The sequence below is a fragment of the Phaethon aethereus genome (assembly GCF_964289735.1).
Source record: "Phaethon aethereus genome assembly, chromosome: 11".
NCBI lineage: Eukaryota > Metazoa > Chordata > Aves > Phaethontiformes > Phaethontidae > Phaethon > Phaethon aethereus.
In genome coordinates, this window is record NC_138587.1 from 4,477,715 (window position 1) to 4,496,791 (window position 19,077).

The following is a 19,077-nucleotide window of genomic DNA, read 5'->3' on the forward strand; positions in this document are numbered from 1 at the left end:
TTGCTTCTCCTGTAAAAGAGGGACACTACCTCATGTTTATTAGGAAAACGCTTACAGACAATTACTGCGGAGCAGCTGATGCGTAATAACTTGCTATCCTGCAGGCTGTCTGCCAATGCAATTTTTGAGCAACTTTATCTTCAACATTTTTGGTTGATTTCTTTCCCATTTACAAATACAATCTTAATATTAAATTACAAGGTAGTACATTTAAATTAATAAGAACTTTGTATTTCGACAGAGTGCATCAGGAGATTTAATGATTAGAAACATCCAGCTGAAACATAGTGGAAAATATGTTTGTATGGTGAAGACAGAAGTGGATAGCGTAGCATCTGCAGCAGACCTTATCGTACGAGGTAAATCGCAGCTCCAGTTACCATGACTTATTTTTTCTAACTTTTGTATATTGTAGATTACAGAAACAACGGATATTGTAGATTACAAAGCCCAGTTCATCTACGACGTGAATTATGTGATTCTGCCTTGCAGCTAGGGAGAATTTTAGCTCAATTTTTGGATGGAGCTTAATTTTTCCCAGAGAAATTAAGAGCTGAAGGATATAATAAATCTTGACTTTACATCTTTTCTCACTGACAGTCCTTCAAGTCACTGACGAGGGGGAATAAGAGTTATTTCAACGCCCTTTGCTAGTGCAGATGAAACAAAAAACAGCATTATTGCCAGGATGCCTGGAATCAGGCTTTTCCAGAAGGCAGCAGAAAGCTTGCCTGACTGAATGGCTGCTCAGGGTGCTGATCAGATGTTGTGCTGAAAAATTGCTACAGTGCATCATACAGTAAAATAGCTGTAGATAAGAAATCGGCAGACTACAGAGATGTATTAGCAGATTAAAAGAGGACATGGAGGACTGAAGTAAAAGACGTTGGAAAGATAGAGGGATCGTCTTGAACAAAGGTTCTCGAAAAAAACAAAACCCTGTCATCTGTGCTGCAGTTCAGAGTATTTTAAGAATTAGATTATCAGAGTGAAGTTTAGTGGCTGTAAAATAATAATTACAAGCATTCTTATTCCAATCTGAATTGTTTTCTTCCTCCCACAGCGCTGATAAAATGGGAATCCGTACTGCTGTGTTAGTGGTTTCCAGGGTACTGGCTTTACAAAACACTGTCTGTTTTTCAATCTGATTCTAGGCTCACCTGGGCCCCCTGAACATGTGAAAGTGGATGAAATAACTGATACCACGGCTCAGATCTCCTGGCAAGAAGGCACGGATAATCACAGCCCAGTAACCACTTATACCATACAAGCAAGGACACCTTTCTCAGTTGGCTGGCAGCGAGTTACAACAGGTAAAAACACAATTCTTGTTACGGGTTCCGTTAAAATGTTTTCGACCAGGGACATCATGTTCTTAGTTTCTTTTTTCTTTCTTTTTGTTTTTAATAGTTCCAGATGTGATCGATGGAAAAACATTCACCACCACAGTGGTGGATTTAAATCCTTGGGTTGAATATGAATTTCGTGTAGTTGCCAGTAACAAAATAGGAGGTGGAGAACCTAGTTTACCCTCAGAAAAAGTAAGAACTGAAGAGGCAGGTTAGTGGGTTCTTCTATTTGTTTTTAATTCAAGAATCTTTAATATTAATAAATAAGCCAGGAGCATTTATATCCTTGGCCCTCTGCAAACAAGTTTGGAATTGCCATTGAATATAAAAGCCTGTAACTAGTTTGTTCGTTGTTGTTCCATTTAGCCGTGGGACAGTTTGTGTTGCAATACTGAACATCACAGAAGCATAACATCTGAATATATCTACACTGTATTTAGTATGCCAAAGTCTGTCAGTTCAGGCAGTGCTGCAGAGTCTGAAGGTATTAATGGATGGAAAGAGGTTAATTTTGATGGGTTTTTTTCATTCCTAGTGTTAGATCAGTGTACACCTTCCATGTACTAAGCATGTGGCTCAGAAGAACACATCAATTAAAAGCCCAGGAGCTTACTTGGCAGAAGGCCATTGCCCAATACGTTTGCATAAGTTAACCCTATTAAAAAAAGGGAAGCATGCCTCCAATTTGTAGAAGTTCATAAGCATTTGCATTACAGGGTTCAGTCTGCCAGCTAGCGAGGTTCTTAAAGAGCTCAGAAAAACATCAGCCTGCCCCAGTGATGGAAAGCAGCACGGCGAACGCAGGATGGGGCTGGGGCTTTCCCCCCTGCCTCGGGAGCATTTACCTTGATTTGCAAAAGCGATATGCATACAGCCGGGTTAACGTTGCATGATGTCGACTGTTGTGCCTACACTGCATAGACAACTCTGCGTTTCCTTTTCACAGTTCCCGAAATTCCCCCGTCTGAAGTCAGTGGGGGAGGAGGCAGCAGGTCTGAACTGGTCATAACATGGGATGTAAGTTTTCTGGCAAGCAATTTTCTTCAGAGAATGATTGTTTTCATTCAAACTCTTCTTAAAAGATGAATTTCCCTGGCTGCAGCAGCTTCTCATCTAGGATGTATAAGTGCTCAGTAACATTCTGTAATGTGCACGTTTGCCTTCCCTCTTGTGCTTTCGTGCGTTACTGTGCTAGGTGGCAATCAGTAGGAAATTCGGTTCGTTTGTCTGAGATTCGCTTCTGTTCTCAAACAAATGTTAAGCTAAACGGGGCAGGAGGGCAGGGGAAAAGGAAGGAGTATTGTTCAAAGGTTGAGCCAAAGAATTATGTTTTTCAGTGGAGCTTTGCAGTTCTTGCTTTCTTACCGTTAACTCTGGATGCCTGTGCTAGCCAATACGAACCATCAGCTACTACTTTATATTACGTGGCCTGTTTTTAACGAGTTAAAAAAATGTTGGCATACTATTAGTAACATATACTACTCTGTGTGGTTACCTACTCATAATCACATCAGAGGACGGTATGAGCCACTGTACAAAGTATTGGATTCTATAGTAATTGGCTAAGAAAATACTGGGTTTTTTATGAACTATGGATTGTGACCAGAAATTGGGGAAAAAAAAAATATTAAAGAGTGTCTTGAAACAGTATACTTACTGGAAAACAAGAAATATACCTAAAAGTTGTTCTCTTCTTGAAGTGCAAGCCTTAAAATAGGGTCAAAGGAACACGTTTTGCTCTGCTGTACCAGAGTTAATATGCTGATGGAATGATCCCAAATGCACTTCCAGAACCTGGTTATAATGATGTACATTAGTCTGTCGCTATTTTCTTCCAACGTGTCCAGTGCTGTATGTAACATCACAGACTTCTGTCATCTGTGGCTTTTCTCACAGCCTATTCCTGAAGAATTGCAAAATGGAGAAGGGTTTGGCTATGTTGTTGCTTTCCGCCCCTTTGGCACCACAACATGGATACAGACTGTAGTCACGTCTCCTGACACACCGAGATACGTCTTTAGGAACGAAAGCATCTTGCCCTTTTCACCATACGAAGTCAAAGTTGGTGTCTATAACAATAAAGGAGAAGGGCCATTTAGTTCAGTAACGACAGTTTTTTCAGCTGAAGAAGGTATGTGATGGAGTTATCTCCAGATTGACCAAGCTACCTCCAGATATTTAACATGAGATGTTTCATCAGAGAATATAGCAACAGTTAATGTAAATGAGATCACTTTGAATATGAGCATGTTCATTTCCACAGTCACCAGTGCTGCTAATCTTCTCTCATTTATTGATTTCCAAATACAGAGCCTAGCATAGCCCCCTCCGGTGTATCTGCGACGAGTCTGTCGTCCTCGGTCATCGAGGTGTCCTGGACGGCCATCCCCTGGAAGATGAGTAGTGGAACGTTACTGGGCTACGAAGTAAGCTCATTTAAAATACACTCCCATTTGTAAAAGGCCAGAAGAGCCATGCAGGCTGCAGGCCAGCAGCACAAATTGACAAAAGATTACTGCGTTACCTTGCTTTCTTCCTGCCCCACCTACACCTCGAAGAAGGATATTTTCTTCTAAGTATCTGAAAACAACACAGAATGAAATTGTGTTTTTTGCTTCCTGTGCTGATAATCATGTGTCTAACAGTATTTTCAAAGTGACATATTTTTTTCAGAATTACATTTACTTCCAAAGAAACTATTTGGTAAGATAGTTTTCTGAGGTCAACTTGTTTACTTTGTAGATGAAGTAATGATTTTCCTCTTGTCATTTTTTAATTCAAGCAAGATCTAATATTTCAGTTTCCTTTTTCCTACAGTCATACTAAAAAGAGCATCAAGCATGAAAGACAGATGGATAAGAATTTTTTTACATAGTAAATATATTTTTGACATTTTTAATGTATTTCTACCTTTTTCAGCTGAGGAAAAAAAATGCACTTAGAGGAGTCAAATGCAATGCATTTGGGTGGGTGAGCAGTCCATTCCATGCAAGATTTTAAAAGGTTTTGTTTTACATCTGCTAGGTTAGGTACTGGAATAATGGTGGAAAAGAAGACTCTTCAAACAGAGTAAAAGCTGCAGGGAATGAGACATCAATAAGAATAACAGGTTTGAAGAGCAACTTAGCATACTACACAGCTGTCCGTGCTTATAACAGTGCAGGAGCAGGTCCCTTTAGTGCCACAGTAAATGCTACCACAAAAAAGACACGTAAGTATCTTGAATTTAAAGTGGGGAGACACATAATGGTGTGTTAGCACTTGCAGGGAAATGAAAAATAGGTGCATTACTGGGCCTCACAATATGTGTAAGTAAGTGACCTGAATTTTCATACAGACTAGAGGAGTTGTTACACAATTAAATTGAGCACAGATCTTCCATTTTCTACCCTCTGCTACTTTAGCAGGATGAGTAGGTGAAACTCAACTATGCCAGTGGAGCTGCAGAAAGATACATGATTTCTGCATGGAACCTTTATTATTCTTCTAAGTGACTGGAAGAATTTTAAAAGAAAAACTTCTGTTATTTGAAGGAATGAAAAGGAGACTTGTTGAATTTTTCAGGGTTTTATAACATATTTATAAGTAAGTTCTCTAGGGCATGGCTTTTGAAATGCAATAATCCTCATACAGTTCATGCAAAACAATCCTTCCTGTCCATTGTTTCCCCTTGAACAAATTGCGTAAGAGACCACTTTACTATTGAAAAGGCAAAATTAAGCTGGAGAACAGATTGTCAGAGGCTGCACTAACTTTTGTACAAATATTTTTAGTGTGCTGTTGCATTGTGATACAACTCAGAATCAGGGTCATCAATCTTGAAGTGTTTCTGTCAGACTTGCAAGAACATACAATTAAATCTGTCTGAAAGGTCAAATTCCCTGGAATAATCATTAACGTCCTTCCACCAAAAGTAGTCGCATCATCAATATTACGAAATAAGCTAGCTTATCAGAAATGATTACACGCAAAAAACAAGTGTCACTGTCACTGAGGACTAAACCAATTCAGATTAACTTACATTTGCTAGAGTTTAAATATCTTATATGCATAGTTACCATGAATTGGCTGAAGTAACTCACTGCCTGTAGCTTGTACCTGACATGCTGTCGTGGTTTAGCCCCAGCCAGCAACTACGCACCACGCAGCCGCTCGCTCACTCCCCCACGGTGGGACGGGGGAGAGAATCGGAAGAGTGAAAGTGAGGAAACTCATGGTTTGAGATAAAGACAGTTTAATAGGTAAAGCAAAAGCCGCGCACGCAAGCAAAGCAAAACAAGGAATTTGTTCACCACTCCCCATGGGCAGGCAGGAGTTCAGCCATCTCCAGGGAAGCAGGGCTCTGTCACGTGTAATGGTTTCTTGGGAAGACAGACGCCATCACTCCGAACGTCCCTCCACCCCTTCCTTCTTCTTCGTCCCAGCTTTATATACCGAGCATGACGTTATCTGGTAGGGAATATCTCTTTGGCCAGCCTGGGGCAGCTGTCCCGGCTGTGTCCCCTCCCAGCTTCCCGTGCACCCCCAGCCTGCTCGCTGCAGGCCAGCACGAGAAGCTGGACTGTCCTTGAGTACTTAGCAACAACTCAGAACATCAGCACCTTATCAACATTTTTTCATCCCAAATCCAAAACATAGCCTCATGCTAGCTTCTATGAAGAAAATTAACTCTACCCTGGCTGAAACCAGGACACATGCGATGAGTAGTTTTCTCTAATTAATCATCTTGGTGGCTACTGGCTGCTCACTAGAGGTTGTGCCAGCCTGGTCAGCTCAGTGATTTTTCAGTCCTTTTTTTAAGTGATCGTCTGCCTTTGGAATGTGTGACTGACAGTTGGACGAGCACCTGATCCCACTGATCTGGATCAGGCCCTTAGTGAAGATCACTGTGATCTAGAATAATTAAAAAGGAAAATTAGTTGCATTATGTCCCTGTATCTTGCTGGCGAATGAAGAAAACAAAAACAGTGCGGTACAGGATAATGTCAGTTCTGAAGGATTTTGCTAACTAACTACTATTTGAATTGACTAAGGCAAATAATTCTCTATACTGCTGCAGTAGAAACTGATTTTTCATTTGTGTGATGTTTTTTGATCAATCCCAATTTCTACTTTAACGTGAATATTTGTGATTGATGCATTTTTCACTGTGAAGGATTTCTGTGCACAGTGCATTTATATTCACCCACATGACCTACAAGATACTTCCCAGTAACATATTAGCCACATCAAGAAACACAAATACTTACATTTAATTGGCAGTATATTTCAAGATTGAAAATTCAGTCTTTTGTCTTGGACCATTAAAGTGTCTTTGCTTTTATATTTGAAATATTTATGTTCGTAGCCCAAAATAACAAGTGTAGTTTTGTTTTATAAAGTATTGCTATATAAACTGGCAAGTAATCGGAAAAGACTTGCCTAAGCTTATAAAGCGAGATGTTACAAGCATTTCGTATTTAGAAAGTCTTAAAATACAACCAAATGTTCTGTCAGCAGCACTGGTGTATATGACCAGCCTTAAGCATCTGAGGGGTCTCGAAGAAATCCGTGTAGCTATTTGCACGCTTAGCACTGGACGTGTATTTCTGTGATGTGGTGGTTCAGGATCTGACCTAAGTTCTGCAGCCCTGAGCGATGGAGATTTTGGTGTCTAAAGCGAACTGCAGCCTTCTGAATCACTTCCATAAGTCAAGTGCTAGATAGAGGCTTACAGTTTCCATATATACTTACTCTTCATTTTTTCAGATGTCATATTAATATTTTGTTTGGGATTTAAAAGAACAATGCATTTCTTTTGAAATTCAGCTTTAATATCTCTGTGAAAACTATTCATATATGCTGTAATACTTGAGCCTCAGGAATAAAACAGTCTCCTCTTAATTTACAAAAAGTGGCTATTAGTGCATCAGGTTAAATTCTATTTAGTATACAGAACAAGGCAAAAAAATACCTGTGAGTGGTGGTTTGACTTTGACTTTGGAATAATTCTTTTAAGTCTCACTCTTACATTTTTGTGTTTACTTTAAGAAGTATAATCAGGTGGGTTTTGGTCTGACTGCTCATGGAAAGAAGGCAGGGAGCTACCTCTGTGAAAGATTTTAAAAATAAGAGAAGAAAAAAAAAAAAAGAGAAAAAACCCCATAAGCATATGCATAGGAGTGTTTAAAACCACTGTCAGTGTTTAATACCGGAACCTTCAGCATCTAAGCGTAGCACAGTCCACCTAAGCAGCAGTTGCCTCCACTAGGTGACAGCAACAGTAAATTGTTTTCCTTAACACATTTAGAAAAGATTTTAATTGTCGATTGTGTCACTGCATGACCCATTTTCTGGGAAACCAACTTGAGGCATCTTAATAGGTTTGTACTTACCTTCGCCTTCCGTGAAAGCTTGGCAGTTTCAAGATACATTAAAGCGTACAGCCAAAAGCGCACTAGTCCTTTTGACAATAACAGTCTCAGATTGTTAATGAACAAAAAAAAAACCTCAATAGATTTACTTGGCCAGAGCCCATTGTTGTTCTAGCTGCAGATACAGAAATGGTGCTGACTGCATTTCAAAAATCACGCCTGGACTTAAAAGAACAACAAAGAAAATGTGTCAAATATTTTTACATTATAAACATGTTAAAGTAAATCAGCGCAGCATGTAGATTTGAATATTCACTAAGACTAAATTTGTCTAACAAATAATCTATTGTCAAGTATTTGCTTATTTTTGGCAATATACTAAAATGAGAAATTGTCTCTTACCATCATTGGTTCCATTAGAGTTTGTTCTCATTGATGACCCATGTCCCAAGACATATGCTTTTGTCTGGCTATATTTAATGAAGGATCATCAACAGATAATGCAACTTCAGAAATAACATTTATGTGCTGTTCTATTTTTCCTTCCGTTTTTCCAGTTCAGTCTCATGAGCCATAAAATGTACAAACGACGAGGCTGCATTTGAGTTGCTTTTGCATCTGACATGTAATGACACTCAATTACCTGAACTATTATTTCCTACTGTAGAATAAATCACTAATGCCAATTAAATTAAAGTCATGCTTTTGTTATATATTTGAAGCACCCAGCCAACCGCCAGGAAACGTTATGTGGAATGTCACCGACTCCAGGGTAATCCTCAGCTGGGAGGAAGTAAGAGCTATGGAGAACGAGTCCGAGGTGACTGGGTATAAGGTAAGTGAAAACAGACCAGAAAAATACCTGAAAGCAATCCACAGTTTGCTTTTTCTTGTCTGTTCACAAGGCGGTAAGTTCAGAGGATGCACAATACCACATCTAGACCATTTCAGTAGTGTCTCCTCTTTATAGATTTTAAATCGTATTCTAAGAATGCCTCATAAACCGCGGTACTTTTACCATTAATGGTACACAAAATGCCTTCTCCTCCTCATGCAAACAAAGCCAGGAGCTGCGGGCATTACTGACAGCTCTTGGGATCCCTCTTATCCAGGTTGTATCGCTTGGATGTTCTAACATTGGATGTTCTAACATGTATATAATGCTTATCCAAATATAATAAGTATAACATTTTGAAAGAAACCAAATAATCCAAGCTTTAGCTGATGGGTATAGTTTCCAGTGCTGGCCAGGTATATTTATTAATACCGCATGTATCAAACTGATATTCTTAAACGTTTTTCTTCTTACTTACTGTGAGACATGATCATTGCCTTGATAGAAATTACATTGCTACATCTACTCTAAATCTGATCTGGGCACAAAAGTACAGGTATTTAAATATGTTATATCTTAACTGTATTTAAGAGAATAGCTGAGGATGTTCTTGATGAGCTGTGTACAGCTGGATCCCACATGATATATTCTTGCATAAAAGATTTATTCTGAAGATCTGACTGTGCAGTGTTGTGAGTTGTGTTGGCAAGAAATACCTGTTTGCGGCTTAGCTGAGCCACCTACTTTCACAGACGGCAGCTGACCTAAAAACGTACCATGTAGATCTAGTTTCAAACTGCGTACTCTGTCTCCCACAACCATTTCAGGTTCCCCTGTGGATAACAAACATTGCTAAGTACACAAGGGTAAGCTGAATTTTGATAAAGCTGGTTAATTTTCCTGAAGTAAAGCACTTGGGTCATTTTCATCCCAGAACGCAAGGGCAGTACAGTTAACAAAGGTTGGTTTGCCAGGAAGAGAAGAACCAACAAATGCCATCGACAGTACCAGCACCGGCCGTAGTGCGGCTGCTGTGGAAGTGAGCCATACGCCCGTGTCCTTCCGAGAGCGTTTTAGAGCAAGGCACGGCCTTAGGGAGCATGGCTCCAGGGTGGCAGTGGGTGGGTGTAACTCCAGTGGCTTGGATCCTGCCCCCCTCCCCCCCATTTCATCACTATTGCTGTTATTTTGGGGAAGTTGGGATTGCTGGTTTTTTTGCAATGGGAAATTGCCAAGCTTCCCGGCTTGTCACATTTGTGAAACTCTGCTAGGTGAATGCACTGGATCCACGTATTTTTTTAACTCTGCCAGGACATACCTCTCTCTGTGCCTTGGCGCTAGGGACCCTTCGGGGCCGAAGAGAGGCTGATGTTGCTCTTAAATCCCTCCTCTTGCCTGATCGTATTGAGCAGTGGGCTGTGACGTTCAGATGTAGCTCCTGTTCTTTAAAACATAGGACACCGAACGCAGTTAAGTTCCATGACAGAAGAATCAATCACTCAGCACTTGCAGAACATCTTCCAACATAGTCTGTAGTGTTGCTTAGTTCTCTCCTTCCCAAACTACGTATTGGCATACGAAGCTGATCTAGATAATGACAGATTCCAAATGGTGGGATAATTTATAGAACAATACATTATTAAGATACTCAACGGAATATATTATTCATTTGTTATCATTATACATTTTGCCACTTTAGATTAAAGGTGGAATAAAAGACCTTGATTGATGTTACCGTCTTTCTTTAAACGTAATTCCTGCCCTATAATATTAACCAAAAATCAGATCTTTTCTCTCATCCCATCCTTTTAAAGACTGAAACCTTGTTTCCAAGAAACACACATGTTTCTGAAATGAAATGATGTGCTACAGGGATTGGTTTGTGTTGCAGGTTTTGTACAGGACCAGCAGTCAGACCCATATGAATGTGCTGAACACGGACAAGACAACAGCAGAACTTCTGCTCCAGTTTAATGAAGATTACATTATAGAAGTTAAAGCAACAAGTGATGGCGGAGATGGCGCTAGCAGCGATCAGATCCTGATTCCCAGACTAGCTAGTAGGTTTAAGCTAAATCACTATTACTGCTCACATGCTTACGTAGGGTCCCCAGCCAATATCAGAACCTCCTTTATACAAGCCACGGTACAGAGAGACACGTCTCTGCCTTCCTGTACTGAACCACTGCTAAATTTGCAGTTGACACCCATTAGTTGTCACAGCTTGTCTTTGGAGGAATTGAGTCCTTATTGCTGAGGAGAAAAAAAGAATTAATGCTTGTATGTTGTACGGTAATAAGGTAATAAAAAGAAAAGCAATGAACAATCTTCATGCCCTTATGCATGACAAACTTAATTCCATTGACCTGGTAAATTACCATGTAAATTGGTATTAAAAATGTTACAATTCTTTACTTTCCTCCTTTTTTTTTATTCTTACCTTCAAAGTGAAGACCGTTTGTATAGTGTCAGCATTTTGCAATACATTTCTGTAGTTTAAAAATATTGAGTGTATTTTTGTGAAATTTAATTGCTTGTCAGAAGTAAAAATTTACAATAATTTTTGCTTAGCATCTAGGATGAGTAATAATTTGACAGAGCAGATACTCATGCTTTCATTTAATCCTGACCTTTTTCATTTGTCACAGGTATGGATGCAAGAGGGTCTGGTCCATCAGTCTTGAGTATCTTCAGTGTGTCCACCTTCCTATCAACAATATTTTCCTTGACTCTTCATTCAGTGTTGTGATGATACAGCTTCCATTTACTGGGGGAAAAAAAAATGAATCAGTTACTTCAGAAAAGTGCTTTTATAAAAAAAAAAAATGCAGTGGTTAATGCATGTTTTTCTTCTATCCTGACGTGTTTTTAAATTCTTTATATTTCACTGTAGGTTGAAGTAGAAATACCATGTAAAGTTTAGCGAATCCTTTAAAAAGGAATCAAAAATGCCTTAATACTTGAACCAAAGGAGTTTACATATTACATACTTCAGATACAGTGTAAGAGAGAGGGAAGTCAATGGTACTGTGGTCAGAGTTGCGAGGCAGAGCTTAGCCCAGTGAGAAGCTCCATTTTTGCAGTGACACTGAGCTGTTTTGGGTGTGTTCTGCATTGTTAGGATAACATTGTTCTACATACAAAAGATGAAACCAAGAGACATGGCCTTTCAATCGGATGGTAACACCTTGACTAAGCAGCCATTCTTAAGACAATGTTCATAATCCAGTAAATTGGATCAGTTTTCTTACTGCCTTTCATTCTAAATCTAGCAAGAAATCAAAGCTGGGAGGTAAAAGAAAAGTCACAGCAGGGATGTTTGTTTTGCACAGTCCATGTCAGGGTGACCAAGAGGCAGGGCTTCCACTACTGCTCTTAAGAAATGATTTCATGGCTGTGTTTCAAAGGCGGCTCTCTCTTTTATTGCAGCGTACATTTATGTACCTTTTCCAAGCACCTAACCTTCCTCTCCATCAATAGACTTCAAAGTTAATTTCCTTATAGCCCCACCTTATCTTTCTTAACCAGGTTCTTTATTCATAACCAATTTCTTCAGGATAATTTTTATTGCCCTTTTCTGAACTCCTGTCCATGTGTTTCACTAGCAAAGCAGCATTACTGAAATGCAGTTGCACCACGGCCTTATGAAAAGGGACCTACCTTCTGATGTGGTGCTTTCAAACATGCAGCCCCAAACTATCATGCTCTTTTGTCTACCACACTGTAAACTCATCCTTGATTCAGTGTTACCTTCGTAACTAACTCTCCTTCCTGCTGCTCTTTAACCAATTCAAATCTATTTATTTCACCTGTTCTGGCACTCAAATGCACCCCACTGCTGTCATACGATTCTGCTAAGTTTATGGCAATGCTATAGGTTATAATAAAAAATTACACAAAGACACTTCAGGCTTGCTATTATAGAGAAATCTATGCTTTCTTTCATAGCAATATATTAAAGATGCATTAAACCTGGTACATTTGACTTCTACGGTTGTGAGTTTAATCAGCTCAGCCTTTTAGACACCTTTTAGAGAGCTGCCCACATACATGGAAGAGCAAGTGTTCATGTGACAGAAAGCTTATCCTTATAAAGAGGGCTTCTGGGTTTTTTAAATCTCAGTATTATTACAACACACAGAAATATAAAGGGAGAAAACAAGGATTAATGAAATTATGGTAGCACTGTAGAAAAAATACCTTGATATGCATTCAAATAGAAAATTAGCGTCTTTCTTAGTATCACATCCAGATGAAAATATGTGCTAACTGTTGAAGTAAGCAAGATCTGTATATACTGTACATATATAGTTATAAATGGCTAGTTGCTTTTCAATGTGGCTAACCAGTGATGTTTTCAGACACTTGCAAAGGGGGAGGGTGGGTGGGAGATGGAAACAGGTGTTACTAGTAAGTATATAGTTACGTTTCATGCGACAAAGGGTGAATCTTTCTATTCTTGTTTCACAAAATTCTAGTCCATGTTCCTGTATTGCCATTTTCATGCGATTACATTGTATTATTTAATTGCTAGTTATATATCTCCATGAGATATGTACCGAGTACCTTGTTTCATATTGAAAAGTTTTAAATTTATCCTTAAATTTCCAGTTGTGTGTGTATCCTATGGTTATCTGTATGCATTTTTTTCTAATACGCCAATAAAATATTTATTACATTGAGGGATACTAGACTATTTCAACGTAGTATTGCTTGTCTGTATATTACATATTTGCACGCACGGGGATTTGCCGCATGTAAAGATCCTTGTCTGTGTTTTCCACAGTCTTTCTGCTAACTGGCACTTCTTGGCAGGATAGGAGTGGTCTCCCTTGCAGTAGCTTTGCTACCAAAAGACTAAAATTCCAACCCATATGCCCAGGCCTATTGCTACAGGAAGCAGGGTAGGAGGGACAAGAGGAGTAAGGACCTGAACACGTCCCGGTCTTGCCCTCGCTGACTCAGACATGCGTGGGGCAGGGATGCGAGGTTCTGCTCAAGCTTCTGGGCTCTACCTCTGCCCCCAGGTTTTGCAGCACCAGACACAAAAAGCCCCCTCCCTTTCCCCGGCTTGGTTTCCCGTCTAGCCAGTTAGGCTGTTTCCTCTCCTCTGAACTGCAAAACAAATAAATAATGTCATTATATTGAAGCAGAGCTAGTTCTTTATAATAATTTATTTACCATTAAATTGCATGGCCTTTCACCCTGCAGCTTGCCTGTTCCGTATATACTGTAGCTTCCCATAAAGTCAGAGACCTTCTAGCAGTGAAACCTTCTCACTGACAACCTGGGCAAAACAGGACTACGTATTTTCAGCTTTTAAAGCATAGTTTCTACCCCTGTAGAGCTGATCCAGGGGCTGCAATAAGGGCTACTAATAATCCCGACACATTTACAAACGCATACATAAGAGGCAAGACCGCTGGGCTTTCCCTTTCGGATGGTTGTAGGTGGACACCTGCCTTGCGCTGCATTTCCCTCAATGTTCAGATTAGTCTTCCTTTAAACTGACCCCACTTCGTTCCTCGTCTCACGTTAATTCAGTTAACATTTATTTGTGGTAATAAAACTGACTTGATTCTCCAGAGAGAGTTGGAAAAAAGTTGCTATTGGGAAAGAACAGGAGGAAAAGGTGAAGAGCCAGTAAGAAACATAACGTGACCTGTCCCTGAGCCAGCCTACCTCTTGCAGGCTTTTCCAGAGCAGCTTCTGTGACTAACCAAGTTTAGCAATTCGGTCCTGGGGCGGGGGGGGGGGCGGAAATCAATGATAATGAAAAATGTCAATAATGTTGCTTGTGTGACTGGAACTGCAGATTTCTACTTGTACGTGCACCAAAAATAGCCAGCACTTTATCACTTACAATTGCTGTTATTTGAAGTCCAGTAAGACAGAGTAGTACGCTTGAGTCATAGTTTTTAGGAAAACACTATTGTAAAGTGTATTCTTCTCAATACCCTATCCAAAAACGTAGCTGTGTTCCTCCACGCTGTTCAGTAATGCTGAAGGCTACCGAAGAGCAGAGCAGAGGCAGAGGAGGAGCGGGGAAGATGAACCCCTGGTGGGATGAGCCAGGCCCCTCTCCAGCTCCCGACGGCACGTAAGGCTGGAGGCGGGTGCTGCAAGGAGGGCGAGCACCCGCAGCAGCATCACCTGCTTTATAAGAGGGGACCTGATGACTCCTGTACTTCTAAAGTCTGAATTTCTCCTAGGTAGCTGGTATAAGCATTAAAAAAACCCTTTTCTCTGGACAGTTTACTCTGTCAGATATATTGTGAAAAGGCAGGATCCTCTATGAATACAAAATGAATTAAAAACTAATACCACTTTAGCTGTAAGAAATACTGGAGATCTCCATTTTCTACTTAATTTGCCTTTCACTGGTGGAATGCAGACGTGGGCAGTGCCTGTCAGGTTATATATGTTATATCTTAATAACAGGCAATAAAGCAAGCTGTCCTGCATGAGGGAGTGCATTAATCTGACAGTTTTCCGTCTGAAATAAACAACAATGGAATATTGTGAAAATAAAATGAATTTGTAAACAGGCACTCGCTCTCTTAGGAAAAACCACCTCCTCGATTGTTTTATGCTAATGCTCTGAACTCCTGAAAAGCAATAAAACAGGATATGTTTAGCAGAGATATAACTGAATGTATGTTACTGTTGTTCCATCAAGCCTGCTTGATAAAGAGAGGCACTACTTTTCTTTAGGTCTGTGCAAGCTACAACATGGTGTGGGGGAGATAGTACACCACTTAACTGTATCTCTAGCAATCAGTCTTACCCTCTTAGAAAAGAGCTTTTCCCTGCAGACTTTTCACAGTTCATCGGTGCCTCCCTGGCGCGCGCACAGCCTGCGTCTCGCCGGGAAGCGGAAGGTAGAGCCTGTGAAGAAGGGAGAGACATTTGTCTTTTTCCAGGCTTAAGACCCATCTCAACAGCCCCAGCAAGCGAAGAGCAGAGGCTGCCTGCACCTTGCGTGTACGGGAGCTGTTTCTCCGAGGTGCTATTGAAGTCTCGCCTTCGGCTTGGAAGTCTTTCCCCAAGGTCAGCTACGGCTGCGGACACCGCGCTAGCGTCAGTGGGACGGTCACTGCCAGACCGCCAGGAAGCGCTGGCTGCGGGATGAGGAGGTGCAGACAGACGCTCCCGTGGCAGCGCTCCCGAAGACCGGCGCGTGCCCCCACGCTGCCCTTGGACATCCTCTCCAGGACAGACCTCGGGTCCTCCCGGGCGCCGCGCGGCCGCTGTCCTGCCTCCAGCGGGGAGCTGCTCTGCTCCCGCGCGCCTCTCCCACCGCCCGCAGCCAGCACAGCGGGCGCGACCCGAGTAGCAGGTAGCGCCTCATCTTCGCCGGAGGAATACGGCTATGTCTGGGAGATACCCTCGGACTACATGTGTATGTCTGTGTGCAAATACACTTTCCACAAATACAGGTAGTCGGCAGTCTAAAACAACCCTAACCTGTTGCCAGTTCTGAGCCTATTTTCGTGTTTTCCTCTTGCTGACAGCGCTCTCGTTAGGTGCATCAAAAAGTTCCCCTCCCCAACAGTTTGGTATTTTGACAAACAGTCACACTCGCCTTTCCTTCCATAGGTCCTCTTCATCAGCTTGAAGTGCCATGCTGCGGTGTCTGCGATGGCGCTTACTGTAATTCATACCACGCTCCTCATTTGCTTTGGTTTTCAACTCTGTGTTTTGGGACTTTTCAGTACGTGCACGACTGTTTTAGTATCAGAGTTTCACAAGACCTTTATGTGCGCCTTGCCTTTGGTTTTTCCCATCTCTAAGGGTCAAGAAAACTTGATAAACTCATTTGGTATTAAATTTCTTTTCTTGAGCTCCTTGCTGACCTTTCTGAGGTCAAGACTTTGAAAGTTTGAAAGTCTCCTTTTTTTTTTTTTTTTAAAATGCACAAATACAGGAGACATGTCAGTAACCCTACGTAGCATTACTAAGACACTTTCTTCCCAATGTACCCAAGATTATTTTCTTACCCTTTAAGAGCATAATTAGTCCTGTGAGGTCTGGACCACGCCTGTGCTCTGTGCTGTGCTCTTCGTTCCATCTCGGCAATTAATTCCCTTTGGGTGGGAGAACATCAAGGCATTGGCAAATGCTGAAAAAGGAAGAATCAAAAGCATCCCGTTAGGAGCCAACAGAAAGGATGCAACTTCAGTATGTTCATTAATTCAGCCCACGATAATTTAAACTCAAAGCAACTCCTAGGACAGGGGGACGTCCCAGAACTGTCCATCAGGAAAGAGCCCCTGTAGAGAGAGTCCAGCTCCTTGCTGCCTGCTCAGCCTCCAGCCTCCCAAATCCCGCACTCCTCGGGGTGCAGAATGACCCAGCTGCAAGTGGAGAAGGGACGCAGAGTCGCTTCCCCCTCCGCTGCCAGCTGAGGGTGCAGGATCGGAGTCCTCCAGCAGCACAAAGGGAAGGTTTGCATGCCCTCGGTCAAAGGTGGGACCTAAAACCAGCTATCGAACATCTGGCCGTTAAGAAAAATGCAAACATAAAAACGCTTCTTTTGAAGGAAAGCGACTGGCAGCTTGTGCTCCGGAGCGACTCCCCGCTCTGCCCAAGCGCTTAACGCAGCATCCTCCTGCTCCAGGACGTGGGGGGCCTCGGTGGTCTTCCCCACCCTGCCGCAGAGCTACAGCACACCGAGGCAGGTACTTCAAAGCACACACAGGGACTTATTTTTAGGCACGCTGAACTCCCTGCTCTGCAGCCCTGAATAGAAGCGCAGATTGATTTTTTTTTTTTTTTGGTCACCTCCAGAGAAGGTGCTGCAAACACTCCCCTGAGATTTGAGCACCTGAACGCGCTCCCCATGCCCACTAATCTAGAAGAAATATCGACAGGCAGGAAAGGCGATCACTGGGATTGCTCCCCCCGGTGACTTCATTTTAGGGGATCTCTCCATTTTATGCAGGAACACAAGCAATGACCTGTTACATCAGCTAAAGACATAGAAAGAAACGAGTCAGAGAAAATAAAGGAAAACCATCTCTTTCATGCACTTTATGATACAAATAATAAATCATTTTCCCAACTGAGGACCTGTAAAGCAGTCTATCAAAAAGGACATGTGTTTAACAAGAATTTCTCTCATTAGCAAACCAAGGAGGGCCATGGTTAAAGCAGACAAATAATTTCATTTTTGTCACACTTCCTAACATTGCCAACAAACCGAAGCATTTAAAGTTACACTTGTCACAACACTAATTAGCTATTTGAACAGCAGAGCTCTCAGCTGATTGAATGAGTTCTTCTGCAGTGAGAACAGATCATTTCATCAGCTGCATCTGATCGTCATTACTAAATCCACTATAATGACAGAAAATACGGCTTTGGTACCTTTGCAGCAGCTTCGTATGAGACAGAGGGGAACTCTTCTGCAGCAGCCAAAAGCTTCTGCTCACGTACCGGAAAACAACGCCTTGGGGTTTTGTGTTGCCTTGGAAACGTGAAAAATAAAGTGCCATTAATTACCTATTTTCAAGCAACCAGAGTATCCAATGCTGAGGGCCTGATCCAAGGCTAATGAAACCCTTACCCCAATTTCAGCAGACTTTGACTGATCGATCAGCCCTTGTAAACAAGGAGAGGAGCGAGGCACATAAAGCTCAGCCAAGTTTTACTTCTGACCGTGTTTCCAGAAGAGCTAAGAGAAGGCTTCAGGCGCACTCAAAGTGGTGGTTCGCAGCGGTTCCTTCTGGCCCTCACATCCGTGCCTTTCTTAACATTGCCATCTGTTTTACATTTTTAAAATATACGCCCTCTCTTCTCAAAGCGGTAGAGCAGCTGACCTGATAAATATCCACGCAAACACACAGAGGAGACCTATATAAATCCCACATATACTTTTCCTCCGGATAGGAAATTGTGTTAATAGTCACGGTCATCGGCACAGAAGAATGAGTTCAGCCAGACCTTCTGCTATCATTCTTTCTGCCCAAAATATTGCCAAATAACAAAGCCTCTACTATTATATCTTCTGTATAATCGTTTTTAACTGTTAATTGAACGTTTTTTAACTACAGACTGCTTGCTGCTTTTCCTCCCATGAGTAGTGGTGCTTTATTCCCAATTAAAAATCTCTATGAAACAGGTTAAGACTAGAATCAACCTTTTCGTGTGGGAGTTTGAAGTTGTTCTACAATTTTCCTTTGGAAAGACTATTCACCCCCCTGCCAGCACAGCCCAAAGCAATGAGCTAAAACTCCAGCCACAAAGGTATGGAAGGATAAAAATAATACCAGTACATCTTCTTAATTTTCTCCAGGAATCCTTCATAGTTGTGAGCTACGCAACATGTCCCTTCTCTGTCATTTACAACTTTCTTTCTCTATCGACCCAAGCACAATTTTAGACTATTTTCCACTCATTCATATTCACATGGTTGACCATCACGACCGAAGAACTTTGACTATCTGGTCGTGGATTTGGGCCGGGTTTTAACGCACCGTTACTTGACACCACTGAAAGAATGTCATTAAATACGTGCTGGAAGGGGGTGACGTCCTGC

General features: G+C 41.4%; 1 protein-coding gene across 1 annotated transcript in view; it reads left to right on the top strand.

The window, feature by feature from the left end:
• Nucleotides 1-11,369, top strand: part of LOC309408774 (contactin-3-like) — a gene marked incomplete at its 5' end in the record, with an annotated part of 80,216 nt that extends 68,847 nt beyond the window's left edge. The window contains 10 exons of the mRNA XM_082004721.1: nt 242-359; nt 1,155-1,313; nt 1,411-1,560; nt 2,296-2,366; nt 3,246-3,480; nt 3,660-3,775; nt 4,374-4,560; nt 8,425-8,537; nt 10,429-10,597; nt 11,186-11,369. Coding sequence (XP_081860847.1) covers nt 242-359; nt 1,155-1,313; nt 1,411-1,560; nt 2,296-2,366; nt 3,246-3,480; nt 3,660-3,775; nt 4,374-4,560; nt 8,425-8,537; nt 10,429-10,597; nt 11,186-11,286 — 1,419 coding nt within the window. The 3' untranslated portion in view covers nt 11,287-11,369. The remainder of the gene's footprint in view (nt 1-241; nt 360-1,154; nt 1,314-1,410; nt 1,561-2,295; nt 2,367-3,245; nt 3,481-3,659; nt 3,776-4,373; nt 4,561-8,424; nt 8,538-10,428; nt 10,598-11,185) is intronic.
• Between the last annotated feature and the right edge of the window lie 7,708 nt (nt 11,370-19,077).